Here is a 14154-nt window from a genome sequence, read left to right as displayed (position 1 = left end):
CAAGGTACCCAGACTTTGTCTCGTTCCAAACTTTATCTTCTCACCTTCAGTCTCCCTTACTGAGCGATCGAGCAAGAGATCCCTAGGGCTTATTTTTCCAGTTGCTGCATTGCCTTTCTGAAACTTGCAGCAGATAAGACTGATTATAGCCCTAGCTGGTTTGGCTCAGTGTATAGCACGTTGGCCTGCGGACTGACGGGTTCTAGGTTCGATTCTGGTCAAGGGTACATGCCTAGGTTGCGGGCTTGATCCCCAATGAGGGGCATGCAGGAGGCAGACAATCATTGATTCTCTCTCATCATTGATGTTTCTATCTCTCTTTCCCTCTCCTTCCTCTCTGAAATCAATAATAAAAAAAAATCTATCTATCTATCTATCTATCTATCTAAAAGCCTAAGTGACCATTCGACCGGTCGCTATGACACACACTGACCACCAGGGGGCAGACACTCAATGCAGGAGCTGCCCCCTGGTGATCAGTGTGCTCCCACAATGGGAGTGCCACTCAGCTGACTGGGCGCCCCTGGCTCATGGCTGGTGGGCGCAGCTGCAGCAGCTGGAGCCTCTCCGATGACATTCCCCCTGTGCACTCCTACCCCATCCGTACCGGGATCGGGACCAGCATCAGGACTGACTGGGCGCCAGCCTGACGCCGCTTCTTGGTCATGGGTGTGCAGAGACCGCAGCAGAGCAGCAGCGAGCCTACCAGCGGTGGCAGGCGCAGCAGGGCCGGGATGAGTGGGAGTGGTGCAGCGCCCAGCCCGGGCTGGGCTCCTCCCTTGCCACCAGCTACATCCCTGGGGGGATGTTGGACGCCGGTTTCGCCCGATCCCCGCAGGCCATGCCGAGGGACCCCACTGATGCATGAATCCGTGCACCTGGCCTCTAGTATATATATAAAAGACTGATTATAAAGAGATAACACATGTCTGTATGTGTTTTTTTTTTTAATTGTCACCCGAGGATATGTTTTTATTGATTTGAGCGAGAGAGAGAGAGAGAGAGAGAGAGAGCATCGATGTGAGAGAGAAATATTGATCAGTTGTGCACCCCTACCAGAGATAGAACCGCAACCTAGCTACTATGTGTCCTGACTGGGAATGGAACCCAAAACCTTTTGGTGCACGGGATGATGTTCCAACCTATGGAGCCACCTGGCCAGTGCCATGTCTGTGTGTTTAAGGACTGAAGTCTACTGAAAGCTGGGCTGCATAAGTCCAAATAGAACACCGCATTAGCCTTTTCTCCCTGTCTCCAAACACTCCTGCTTTCTGTACTTTTAAATTTAATTAGCATGAGAGAAGCCAACTGGAAGGGTCTCTTCGTTTTCAGCTTGCAAATGTCCACTAATGGAGGGGTGCCAGGAAGGCTCGGGAGACATGGTGAGATAGTGGTCCAGGCAGCGGGCAACGGGGAGTGAGGCCACTTTGATCAGCGGGCCCCGCATCTGGTTTTTATCAGCACTGAGCCCACTTTGGGGACTGAATGCTCATTAACAGACCCTGTGTACATGGCTTAGATAAACTCTAAGTGCGTCCCGGGCTTTGCGCTCGCGCAGGGCCTCGCACACAGAGGCACATTATTTCACCCTGGCAGCCCGCGCTCTGCTGTGGTTTCTTACATAAGGGAGGCCGTTGTGTTTGGACGGCCGACTTACCTCAGCACCGCCGGTTCACACCATCCCGTTCTCCCACAGTCACTGCCTGCCCCGTCCGTTTCCTGCCTCGGAGCGGAGTTAACTGAGGAGGGGTATTTTCTAGATCTTTCTGATGTGCCATCTCCCCTGCCACCGCACCCAGTTAGGGAGATCCAGAGGCCCTTTTCCCCAGTGGTCCTTGAGACACTATCAGGAATCATAACCTCGTAAGCGTTCTTTGATGTGTTGTTTGTAGAGACACTTGAAGGGAGATGGGAATTTGGAGCTTCTCTGCTAAGTTAGAAACCAGCCAATGCCATTGATTTTCATTCCAAACTCCGATTTGGCGCTAGCCAAAGATTCTTGCCCAAGGAGTTTAGACAGTGCTGTTCAGACTCTTCGCGGAGAACCAGTCCTTTTTTTCTGGCTTCTTGTTGTTTTATTTATTTTTTCAATCTGTTACAAATCCTTACTTTTGTTCTCTATTCAGTGAGATAAATCTACTGATCACATGTTTCGATGTGGCAGTACCAAATCAAGTTGATGCGAAAGTTTCTAAATGCTTAGAAACTTCTGCATTTTTCTGGTGGCTAAATGGTAACCATTTGGCCCATGGACCACACTTTGAGTAGCACCATTTAAAAGGAATATACTGGGAGAATCTGTGCCTTTTGCTGAATATGGTTTAGTTTTTTTACTTATAAGCTTAGGTAATGATCAATAGTATATATTCCTGACTTCCTCATCATCATCTCACAGCAAAAGCCTCATTTCCAAAGATTCTACTATTGTCTGGGCCGGCCCAGGAGATGTTCTCATCCTCCTGTACGTATGTATTCATGTGTGTTAATGGTGATTGTGTCCATCTTTGTATCCCTAGCACCTGGCATAGTGCTTGGCTTCTAGAGAGATGGAGTTGGAAGTGTTTGTTGAATGACATGATTTCATTCTCAGTAGCCCTTAAAACTTTTTTTTGGAGGGGGACAGGGAATAGAAGAAGAAAGAATAAGGAGAACAACAACAAACAAACACCCAGGTTTAATCATTGGTGTTATTCATGTACCTTGTGTATATTTTTTCCTGACCATTAATAACAGGTAGCATGTGTTAAGCGTTTCCAGTGTGTTGGAGAATGCTAAGTTTCACATGTGGGTTACTTCATGCAGTCTTCACAGCACTCTGAATAGTAGCCACTTTTGTCCTCATTTTGCAGATCAGAGAACCTTAAGCCATTTGCCCGAGACCACATATACACGCACATACTCATTTACACACATTTACCAAAATTTGGTAATCTTATGGTGTATGCTTTTAAATTTTATTTGTTTATTGTAAAATATATTCAGCATGCAGGTAAGAATGGACAGCACTTCAGATTTAATGAAAAACAGTATATTTATGTAATTTAAAAATAATTTTGATCATCTTATTTTTTTAAGAGTGACTATTTCCCTACATTGCCAGATATGCAAAATCTTGTAATTGCAAAATGTTAAAAAAAAATTTAAACTTTTTATTGAATTCATTGGGGTGACATTCGTTAATAATATTATACTAGAGGCCCGGTGCACAAAATTTGTGCACTTGGTGGGGGGAGGTGGTCCCTCAGCCCAGCCTACACAGAGCCTCTCACAGTCCAGGAGCCCTTGGGGGATGTCCGACTGACAGCTTGCTCCACGTGGGGAGTGGGCCTAAGCCAGCAGTCAGACATCATTAGCGCTGCTGTGGAAGCGGGAGAGGCTCCCACCACCACCATTGCGCTCACCAGCCATGAACCCAGCTTCTGCTAAGCAGCGCTCCCCCTGTGAGAGCTCACTGACCACCAGGGGGCAGCTCCTGCGTCAAGCGTCTGCCCCCTGGTGGTCAGTGTGCGTCATAGTGACCGGTCATTCCGACATTCAGTTGATTTGCATATTAGCCTTTTATTATATAGGATAGGTTTCAAGTGTACATCATCTGTATATTGTATTGTGTGTTCACCACCCCACGTCAAGTCTCTTTCCATTACCATTTACCCCCTATTCCCTCTTCTACTTCCCCTCACCCCCCTTTCCCTCTGGTGATCACCATATTGGTTGTCTGTGTCTATGAGGTTTTTCTGTTGTTGTTGTTTTGCTTAGTCCCTTTACCTTTTTCACCCAGTCCCGCAAGCTCCCGCCCTTCCTCTGACAACTGCCAGTTTGTTCTCTATGGGTCTGTTTCTGTTTTGTTAGTTTATTTTGTTCATTTGATTCCACATATGAGTGAAATCATATGGTACTTGTCTTTCTCTGATGGGCTTATTTCTAACTGCATAATGTTCTCCAGGTCCATCCATGCTGTTGCAAAGGGCAAGATTTCCTTCTTTTTTATAGCTGAGTAGTATTTCTTTATATAAATATACCACAGCTTTTTTATCCACCCATCTACTGGTGGGCATTTGAACTGCACTGCAGTGAACACAGGGGTGCATATATTCTTTTGAATTAGTATTTCGAGTTTCTTCGGATATATTCCCAGAAGTGGAATTGCTGGGTCATAAAATAATATTTTTATATGTACTATCTCCAGGAATTTTCTTGCCTCTCTGTGAAAGTATGTCTTTTAATGTTGCTAACTTCCATTGAAGAGCTTTGGAGACTTTTCCAAGGCAAAAGGGGGAGGGGTGGTTGAAAAAAAGGAAGAAGCAAAATAGAATTAATTCAGAGCCTCGGCAGCTACTACTGTGCCATCCTGTGCTTAAAGGGCATAAAGTGCTAGTTGTTGATAGTTTAAAAAACGGGTTAGTGTGCTAAGATTTAAAGGAAAGCTCAGTATTTCAAGAAAGGTTCTCGGGGGAAGGACCGAGTTTAACACATTTCCTATGCAGTTTGCAAAGGACCTACTGAAGCAATGAAAACAGCGAGCAGGAAATGTGTTCTATTGCACAGAGATTTCTGACTCATAAAACAGTCTGCAATGTCCTTACAGAGGAAATAAATCTCGTGGTTCACCCAGGAAGTGACCAGAGCTTGGGGAATAGGATTTGGTTCAGAGTCATGTATTATAGGGGCATAAAGTAAGAAAATATGAATCCATTAGTTCTTGCCTGCGGGGAATTGAGCTTCTACATAGGAGGCTTTAAGAATACTTGGATACTCTCAGTGCATTTCCTGAAGTTTGGCTTTTGTGTAAATAACCAGCCAGGCATCTTTTGAGGGTGCAAAGGGGTTTTAGCTTTTGGTTTTGACTTTATTTTCTAACAGAGAATATTTTTTGAATGAGAGTCAAGTTTACTAATGCCCTATAAGCAAATTAGTAAATACTGTAAGTTAACAATGCTCTTAGGAAGATAGGATTTTTTTTTTCAAATTATAAGAGAAAGTTTATTTAGAAAGTTACAGATGTAGTAGCAGGGCCCTTGGAGCTTAGAGAGAAAGGCAGAGGTACCATGCCTGGGAGGAGAGGACGGGGAAGGGTAAGGCGCCTGAGGACTCCCTAGAGCAGTGGTTGCCAACCGGTGGTCCGCGAGGTCTGGAAGGTTGGCGACCGCTGTCCTAGAGGAATAGCTGCCCACAGGTAGAATTTCTGATATGTAAACTTGTAAGGGTCATTTAAAGAGAATGTCTCTAATACTGACCTGCAACCCTCACCCAGCTTTTATCCTTTCCCAACTTAATCCTACACTTGGTGAAACATTCTGTTCAAACATAGCGGAATCTGATCAAGAAGTATATTCGTCAGGATCGTTGAATGTACCCTGTAATGGCAGGTCATTGAGAATTAATTTCTTGAACACCTTTTCGGAAACCTTCCACAAGGAAATGTGGTTCAGGTGACCAGATAGTTTCCTTTCAGGAAGACATAGGAGAGAAGTGATTGCAAGTCATCCCAATAATGGGATTGAGATCTTTAGCCTTTACCCTTTTGTGTTTTATTTATTTATTTTTAAAAATATATTTTTATTGATTTCAGAGAGGAAAGGAGAGGGCAAGAGAGACAGAAACATCAATGATGAGAGAGAATCATTGATTGGCTGCCTCCTGTAGGCCCCCAAGGAGATGGAGCCCACAACCAGGGCATGTGTCCTGACCGGGAATTGAACCTTGACCTCCTGGTTCATAGGTCAATGCTCAACCATTGAGCCACGCCAGCCTAGCAGCCTTTACCCTTTTAATGCTGCTGCTGGTGAGGGAATTGGGGCATGTACATGGAAGATACACAGCTGAATAAAGGGCAGTTAAAATCCACAGGAGCAAAGATAATTTAGGTTTTAAAAAGTATCTAAGATTAATTGAAACTGGAGACTACTTTTAGGTACTTTTGGGTACAAAGACCCTGTGTAGTCTGTGGTCCAACTGAATGTTACTCATTGAAGGCCAAGGAGCAATGTGTTGGGAAGGGACCTGAATCGCGCTTGATGCTTTGAACACTATTTCTGACAGCATCAAAGAAAACTATTTAGTGGGGAGGATATGACCCATGTGGCCAGGATTCAGTATTGAGACCCATGAGTAGGTTGATTGAAAAGCCTTTTAATCTCAGCGGGAAGAAGATGCTTAGAAGGGAGAGAAACCTAACCCCTGACAGGGATGTGCTGATGAAAGGTCGCTGCTAGTATCACTTTCTTGGCATGGGGAGACCAAACCAAGACAGTCAGAAGGCTTGATCTATGTGGGTCAGCAGTTACTGGGGGGAAATGAGAATCAGGAGGCTCGTTTGATTGACAACAGAATTAACCGATTGTGCCACATGAATGAAGGGAAGAGATTCATATGAATTCTGAGGAGCCGTGCAGGTAAGGGAGGAGTTGAGAGTTCTCTAAGAAAAGCAGCTAGGCCAGGTCATGGATCAGGGAGGACCCACATGGACATTTAATCTGAGCAGGAGTCCAGTTTTAAAAGGAAAAACGTAGCTATCAAAAAGGTAATGGAAGAAAGGCTTTATTTCTCTGGTAACTATTTTTCTAGTTAAACCAGTTGAGAGGGTTCATAGAAGGACACCGAGATTTGCTGGACAATAACAGTCCCTGAAAGAGAGACTTTGATTTGTAGGATCAGCTGGGATCAAAGATGGGACGGACAGATCTAGTCTAGGCTTGGAAAGAGCTGCTGTAAATCTTGAATATAAGCGAAGAGGATTCACACCGATTTCCTTTCTGGCAGTGTGTGGGAACTCTGCTGTGCCAATTAAGGGCATTGACTTCATGGGATTTCAAGTAGTATGCCATCTTCAAATTAAGGTATTAGCCAAAGTACAATAAAACCAAAGTTTTCTCCTTGCCTCAAATGAAATATGAAAGAAGTCCAAAGTAGAGCCTACTTATTAGATGAAAGTTGTCACAAAAGAATTGTTGGAATAAAGAGTCTTCTAGTGCCTTTTATCTGCAATTGCTACAATAAGTATCGTGTCTTTACAAAAGGGGTAGCCCCATGCTTGCTTTGGCAGCACGTGCACTGAAAGGGGTAGCCCCATCCACATACTATGGACAGTTTTCCAAATAGTGACCACAAAATGAGGAAACTAATTGTGTTGGTGCTTTTGTGCCACAAAATTGCCTGGGAAGGGAAAGAGGTAGCTAACGTCTTAGGGGATTCGGAGGAGTTCTCAGCTACGTAAGTTTATCAGGAGCAAACGTTATGAAAGGGTGTTTCCTGCCGTTGCCTCAGGAGCTTCCCTATTTCAGTATTTACCCTTAAGCAGCATTTATCCTTAAGACTTCCCTCATTTCCAAACTCAGATGCATAAAGAGGGTATCAGATTTGCTCCTCGATTACAGAACAGGCGTGAGGAGTTGGGAGCGTAGGCGTGAAGCCAGTGTGTTATCAGCCTGCCTTTCCTACCCAAAGGTTTTAGAACTTCACAGATGGGACACCAGCCTCTTGAGCTGGCCATGTTTGTGACTCTTTAGTCTTTAACTCAGAGGGGCACCCATAGGGAGAAGATCTTCAGCTTTACCTGGGATGCATTTTCACCTGGTCACTTCGTCAAAGGGTTCTGTCCTTTTAATAAAATACTGAGTGGAGTGTGAGGGTCTTCCTTCTGCAGTAAGAGGAACCAGGGCACCCGAGTCAAGCCACCAGTATCCACTTCAACCAGAACTTTGAGCAAGAATACCCGGCAGAGAAAAGGTTCCCCAGCGTAATTCTGGGTATCCTCACCCCAGCAGTTGACCCCTTCTGAGGGGTGGGAGTGTCGAACCCCTGGCCCTCACTGCTCCCAGGCTAACGTGCCAGTGGTGCAAAATGTGCCACCTCTTCCGCTAGGTCATATCTGAGCAGAGGGGTTGTGATGAAAGCAGAGCCTGGAAACACACACAGTGGACCCATTATAATTCCTTCCCAGGCATCTTGATTCTACAGGGCTCCCTACAGGGAAAGCTGTTCACTTTGAGATGGGGATTGGTAAAGCACCTGGCACCTGTCTGGTGGGCAGCGGGTTCCTATAAATTCCAACTGACCTTCCCTTCCCTCCTTTCTTCCTCTCAGCGTGACGTGGTGGTAAAGCTCATGGGCTAGAGAGTCAGAGTGGAGTTTGAATGCCACGTACGAGTTACTTAGCTTTTCTGAGCCTCAGTTTCCTCAATGGTGATGGCATTTCCCACTGTAAAGGATGGAGGCAAGGGCTGCATGAGGTAAAACACGAGCCCCTGGCTCCTTGTAGTTGCTCAGTGGGTGGTGGTGCCCCTCTTCACTTCTTTGCCTTAAAAACCTCATTTATATCTGTATCTGAACTGGTCTTAGAGGGGCTGACCCGTGCAGTCATCCTGGTTTAAAAACAAAAATGGTATTGAATAAAGCTAACATCTACCAGAGTAGGTGCACCAGGCTTCATAATAGAAATTAAGACACTTATTTCAGTGCACAGTCAGCTCTGCTGTAAGGTGTATTCCTAAAAAGCACCATGCTCTGTACAATCACACTGAAACCACAGGGCTTATGGGAAAAATGGGTTGTGGGCAAAAATTTGTCAGTGACACACACAAAAATAGGAACCTAACAGTGATGGTAGCACAGTTTTACACATGTTAAACGGTTGAGATACATAACATGACAATAAATATGACACGTTTCCCATGAGAAGACCTGAAGTTTGCTGTGGAAGCCAGTGTGGGAAGGGTTGGAGTTTGTGGGTGTTGTCCCGAAGTTGTGCAAGGAGTATTATCTGAAATCAGGTGGGCGTTGTAACGCCAGATGGGTGTGGCATATAAGGTGGTAAACTGAAGTAACTGGTAGGTGTGTGGGTTTTGTATTCCTATGTGACTGGGTTTAGCTGGGGGAAGTCTTCTGTGTTCACCTCGTGTTTCACAAGGGCAAAATCATACGTAAGCAAACACAAAATTTGCATTATGCTCAAATTGTTCCATCATGTATCAATCATGTTGGAATAGATCTGCATTTTCAAAACAAGTGTTTCAGCAGAACTGACTGTATCAGCTTCTTGGAAAAGGTCTCCTTCTCCCTAAAGAGAAGTAAGTAAAATCAGTGTAAACCATAAAAACTAATGTGACCATTAATATCTTTTAGAAAGTGGTAATCATTTTATAAATGTAAATTTTTGCATTCTTTATATATTGGTTACTGTATCCTGGGTAAGCAGAGTTACCATCAGCTTGTTGAGTGTAGGAATAATTGGTAGGGTGGGGATGGGTGGCCCTTGGCTGTACTTTGTCATGATTTTGCTTGTGGATTATCTCTTTATTTCATCTGCTACCTTGTCGTTCCTCTATTAGCACAGATGAGCCACGCTCAGCACCCCAATCTCATATTTGCTGACACACAGACTTATGGGTAGAGCAGTCAATAAATAACAGTATGCAGTATTTCTTTGAGTCACCCAGATCTCTCTTAAAGATTCTCTGTAGCCCTAGCTGGTTTGGCTCAGTGGATAGAGTGCCGGCCTGAGGACTAAAGGGTCTCGGGTTTGATTCCGTTCAAGGGCACATGCCCAGGTTGTGGGCTCGATCCCCATTAGGGGGAGTGCAGGAGGCAGCCTCTCAATAATTCTCTCATCATTGATGTTTCTGTCTCTCTTCCTCTTCCTTCCTCTCTGAGATATATATATATATATATATATATATATATATATATATATATATATGATTCTCTGTAAATGAATCCTGTATTCTAAAAAGAAATGTGATCGTGAATATATATGATGCTAGGAGAACAGTGGTAATCATATAAATTGTGGCTTGAAGAGGTAATGTAGGCTAAAAAGGCTATGGAGTTATCCATAGATAAACTCTAGAAGTGTATACAGAGTTTTGTTGGTGAGTGCATTTTGGGAGGAAAGAGTCTTCAGCTTTCATCGCATTCCTAAATGGACCTTTGATCTCAAAATGGGCAAGAAAGACTGATTTAGAAAACTCCATGGAATGTAGTTCATATGGGTGATTGACGGGCATTTAGAGCGATTGATGGTGTATCCTGGTACTGTGAGTCCACAGAGGGAGCTGCTCTGGTTTTCTCAGGAAGCACTCCAGGGACTGCAGTGGCGGCATGGGGCTGGTTTGACCACTGGTTGATCTTGCATGTCATCCTTGACGTTTCCTCTCAAATTAGCCACATCAGTGGTGAAGGACTCCCCTTCACACAAGGATCCATACCTTTCTACTGTGCATCTCATGCTTCCCTTGACTTTATTTTTCAGATGGGAACAGCGAGAGTTGCCCAACGGCCGTGTCTATTATGTTGACCACAATACCAAGACCACCACCTGGGAACGTCCTCTTCCTCCAGGGTAAGGCCTGGGCCGACAAGCCCTGAGACTCTAGAGCTGGCACCAAGAGTCACCCAGTGGCTTCTCCACCACTAACTGCTGTAGCCTCCTCTTTATTTTCCCCACTTTCTTCTACGTTCTCTCTCTTTTTTCCCTCCTTCCATGGTCTTCCCCTTCTATATTCTTTCCCTTCTCCTCTCATGCATTATATTGGCCATGACCGATAGCCCTGGGCTTTAGTAAGTGGTATTCAGAGCTACTGTGGCTGTTGGATCCCGGAGGAAGGAGGGCTGAGAAGGCCTCCTGGACCATTGCAGTCTCCATGCCCTCAGTCATTTCACCTATAGAAATATCCTATTAGGGTCAGGTTTTCAATTTGTTTCTGCAGAGGTAGCAAAGTTCAGGGTTCCTTGATTGCTTTTCCTACTCACTTACCTTAATTCTGACCTTCTTCCAACATACTGGGATTTTTAGAGCATCTCTGAGAAAATTGGGCATGGAGAGGCCAAGCTAGAAAGAGCAGTGGTGCACCTCACAGCTCCCTGTGCCCAGCCAGCCCCTGAAGACAGTGTGCTTCTTGTTCAGCTGGGCTTTGTGAGAACGTGGCTTAAGTTCTCCAAAACCAGAGGATGAGTGAGGCTTCCAAGTGAGAGAAGACTATCCAAGTTCAAGGAGAAGAGGTTTGGTTCCCTCTCTGCCAGGGACAGAAAGTTTTTTCCACATGCGTCTCCCGGTCCTGAGACCTTTCACAAGGGAATGTATTCTGCACTCAGGAAAGCATCACCTCCCAGTAAAGCAGCCATGAAGGGCTCCTGCATAAAACATGAACACTTCTCCCTCGTCAGCTTGTGAGGGAGAGGGTGTCAGAGGTGCAGAGCCCCCATGTGTCTTGTTTGGTTCAGCTGTCAGGCGTCGGCCAGGTAAATACCACTCGCCTTCTGGTCCTACAAATTTCCATGGACTAGCAGTTCTCAGTTTGTGTTCCGGTAGAATGCTTATATTTTCCTAACCCTTCTGGAAATGAAATTCATAATCCGTCATCCTTAGTCTTCGTAGAGAGTTAGAAACATCGATCAGCTGCCTCTTGCACATGCCCCACTGGGGATGTGCCCGCAACCAAGGCACACGCCCCTGACTGGAACCGAACCTGGGACCCCTGCATCCGCAAGCCGACGCTCTATCCACTGAACCAAACTGGTTAGGGCTTGGTGTAATATATTTTTAATGATTTCAGAGAGGAAGGGAGAGGGAGAGAGATAGACACATCAATGTTGAGAGAGAGTTATTGATTGGCTGCCTCCTGCATGCCTCCTGCCGGGGATGGAGCCCTCAACTCAGGCATGTGCCCTTGACTGGAATCGAACCCAGAACCCTTCAGTCCACAGGCCGACACTCTTTCCACGGAGCCAAACCAGCTAGGGCTGTTTTCTACTTTGACTTTAAGTCCAGTGAAGTTACTGAAGTGAAACGTTGACTTCTTTGGAAAAAAATTAAACATTTTATTATGGAAATTATATTATTATGGAAATTTTCAAATATACACAAAGCGGAGAGAATCCCTACATAATCAACACTTAGCTTCAATAATTATCAACTGATAGCCAATCTTGCTTCATCTATACCAGGGGTTGGCAAACTGTAGGCCTGTGACAAAATCCAGCCCTCCATTTGTTTTTGCAAACAAAGTTTAATTGGAACACAGCCACACTCATTTGTATACTTACCACCTATGGCTGCTTTTGTGCTCAACAGCAGGGTTGAGTAATTGTGACAGAGACTGTATAGCTCGCAAAGCCTAAGATACAGTATTTACTTTGTATAGAAAGTACTTGCCATCTCTGATCTTTAATCCTTACCTATCCTTCCTCTACCCCGTCCAGGATTATTTTGAAGCAAATCCCAGACATCATATCATTTTGTCCATATTTTGTATGTTTCTAAAAAAAGTTCTCTCATTTAAAATAAAACTACCATATTGTTAACAGTATTTCCTTGCTATCATCAGTCAGTAGTCAAATTTCTCCAACTGTGTCACAAATTAATCATTGCCTTTTATCAGGATGCGTAGCACACTTGTTCTTTGTGTATTTAGCAGCACATCTGTTGAAAAGCAATGGTAACTCTGTAAGTATGCTGGTAGCCGCCTCTTAACCTCTCTAGTCTATAGTTATATAGGCCTTCACCTGGTGAACTTCTGGATGGAATCTAAATGAAGCTATTTAATGGTATCGTCTAAGGATGGCTGAGGTTTTACTCTTCTTTAAGGATTGAGGTGGGATACTAGATCCAGCTTTCTTATTTTCAGGATAGTTTTAATGTTTTATTGGGAGATGGCTCAGCTCTACGCCCCACATAGCCTATTATTTCTTCCTGAGTTTTAGGCCCAGACCTTTGAGTCCCTGGCACTTACTTTCGCTATGTAACAGGGAATCCAGAGAGAACAGAATGCTTAAGCTTTCATTGCTAGTGAATGGGAGAAGTTCTACCCCAGGGAATCATTACCATGGTGAGAGCAATCTCAAAACTACAGATTATCTCAGCAGACCTGGTCACTGAGGAGTGAGACTGAGCCAAAGGATTCACTTTATCACCGCCATCCCTTTCTCTCAGACCCATGGGACACTTGTATGACGATGAGTAATTCTATCCAGCACCTGGTAACTAAGGATGCATGTGACAATTTGCTCTTTAGTCACTCTTTGGCGGTACTCAGCCCAGAGGGGAAGAGGGGTCATCATAGAGCATGGCGCTGGGCAGGCCTCACAGATGGAGGTGGGTCCAGCTTGGTTTTGCAGGAAAGGCTGGAAGTGGACTTAAATAAGAAGAAGGCAATCTGGGTTGGGGGAACAGTGAGTGTAAAAGGTGTGGTTAAGGAATGATGCATGGAACAGTTTTATTGCAGTGGAAGGTTTGTGTAAAACAAAGATGCTCAAAGGATGTCCAAGGCTCATAGGTTTGGTGGAGATGGCTCCTGGAACCAAAGAAGGAGAGGTGACTCGGCCTCCAGCCACTGCTCTGTGATTGTGATTCTGCATAAGGTTTTATTGGAAATCAAGGGTGAGATTATGCTGCTTGGGTGTTTGAAATTCACCAGTGCAGGAGACTTCTACTTAAACATGGGGGTTGAATGTGTGTTTATTTCTGTTCCTTCCTGAAAACTCACAAAAATGGCAATAAAGGTATAAACCGTCAATGATAAAGGAATGGAAGAGGAGAAACAGCATATGGGAGATATTAATCAGAATTTAGTTGCTGATAGATAAGTGGCAGAGCTGGGAAAGCTGAAACCCAAGCCTACAGTGTGGGCTGTCCACGAGGAAGTCAGCTGATTTGCTCCATGGAGCCCTGGAAAGCCTCAGCTATGGAAGACGTGTGTGTGTGTGTGTGTGTGCGCGCGCGTGCGCGCGCGCATGTTTTCGAGTGCAGGAAAAAGATTCCTAGGTTGTAAAGATCCATCCCAAGATACATCCTATTGGAATTTCAGAATGCCAAGAGAGTATCTCAAAAGCTTCCAGAGCAAATAGAGTACCTATCAAAGAGCAGGAATTAAGAATGCCATCCTTCTCAACAACAACTATGGAGTATGATCCTCAAAATTCTGGTGAAAAATTATTTCTGTCTAGAAATCAAGTTTCAGCCATTTTTACACTGAAGTGAGAGTTGAAATAAAGGCATCTTCAGACAGGCAGAATTTCAGAAATTTAATTTTGCTGCACCCTTTCTCAGAAGCTACTCATGATTTATTCCACCAGATAAGAGGAAACCAAGAAAGAAGCCATGAGATGCAGGCCATAGGAGACTCAATTCGGAGGCCAAAAGAGGTTCCCAAGAGGAAGGTG

General features: G+C 44.6%; 1 protein-coding gene across 2 annotated transcripts in view; it reads left to right on the top strand.

Moving 5' to 3' along the window:
• The window catches only part of WWP2 (WW domain containing E3 ubiquitin protein ligase 2), a 116569-nt gene that overhangs the window by 78600 nt on the left and 23815 nt on the right, over positions 1-14154 (top strand). For both annotated transcript variants that reach the window (XM_070398925.1, XM_070398926.1), the window contains one exon: positions 10247-10336. In XM_070398925.1, the coding sequence (XP_070255026.1) occupies positions 10247-10336 (90 nt within the window). The remainder of the gene's footprint in view (positions 1-10246; positions 10337-14154) is intronic.

This window comes from Myotis yumanensis, unplaced genomic scaffold (assembly GCF_028538775.1).
Source record: "Myotis yumanensis isolate MYYU_CA2020_CCGP unplaced genomic scaffold, mMyoYum1.0.hap1 SCAF_18, whole genome shotgun sequence".
In the NCBI taxonomy this organism is placed as follows: domain Eukaryota; kingdom Metazoa; phylum Chordata; class Mammalia; order Chiroptera; family Vespertilionidae; genus Myotis; species Myotis yumanensis.
Note: the sequence above shows the minus strand (reverse complement) of the source record. Positions and strands in the feature narration are given on the sequence as shown.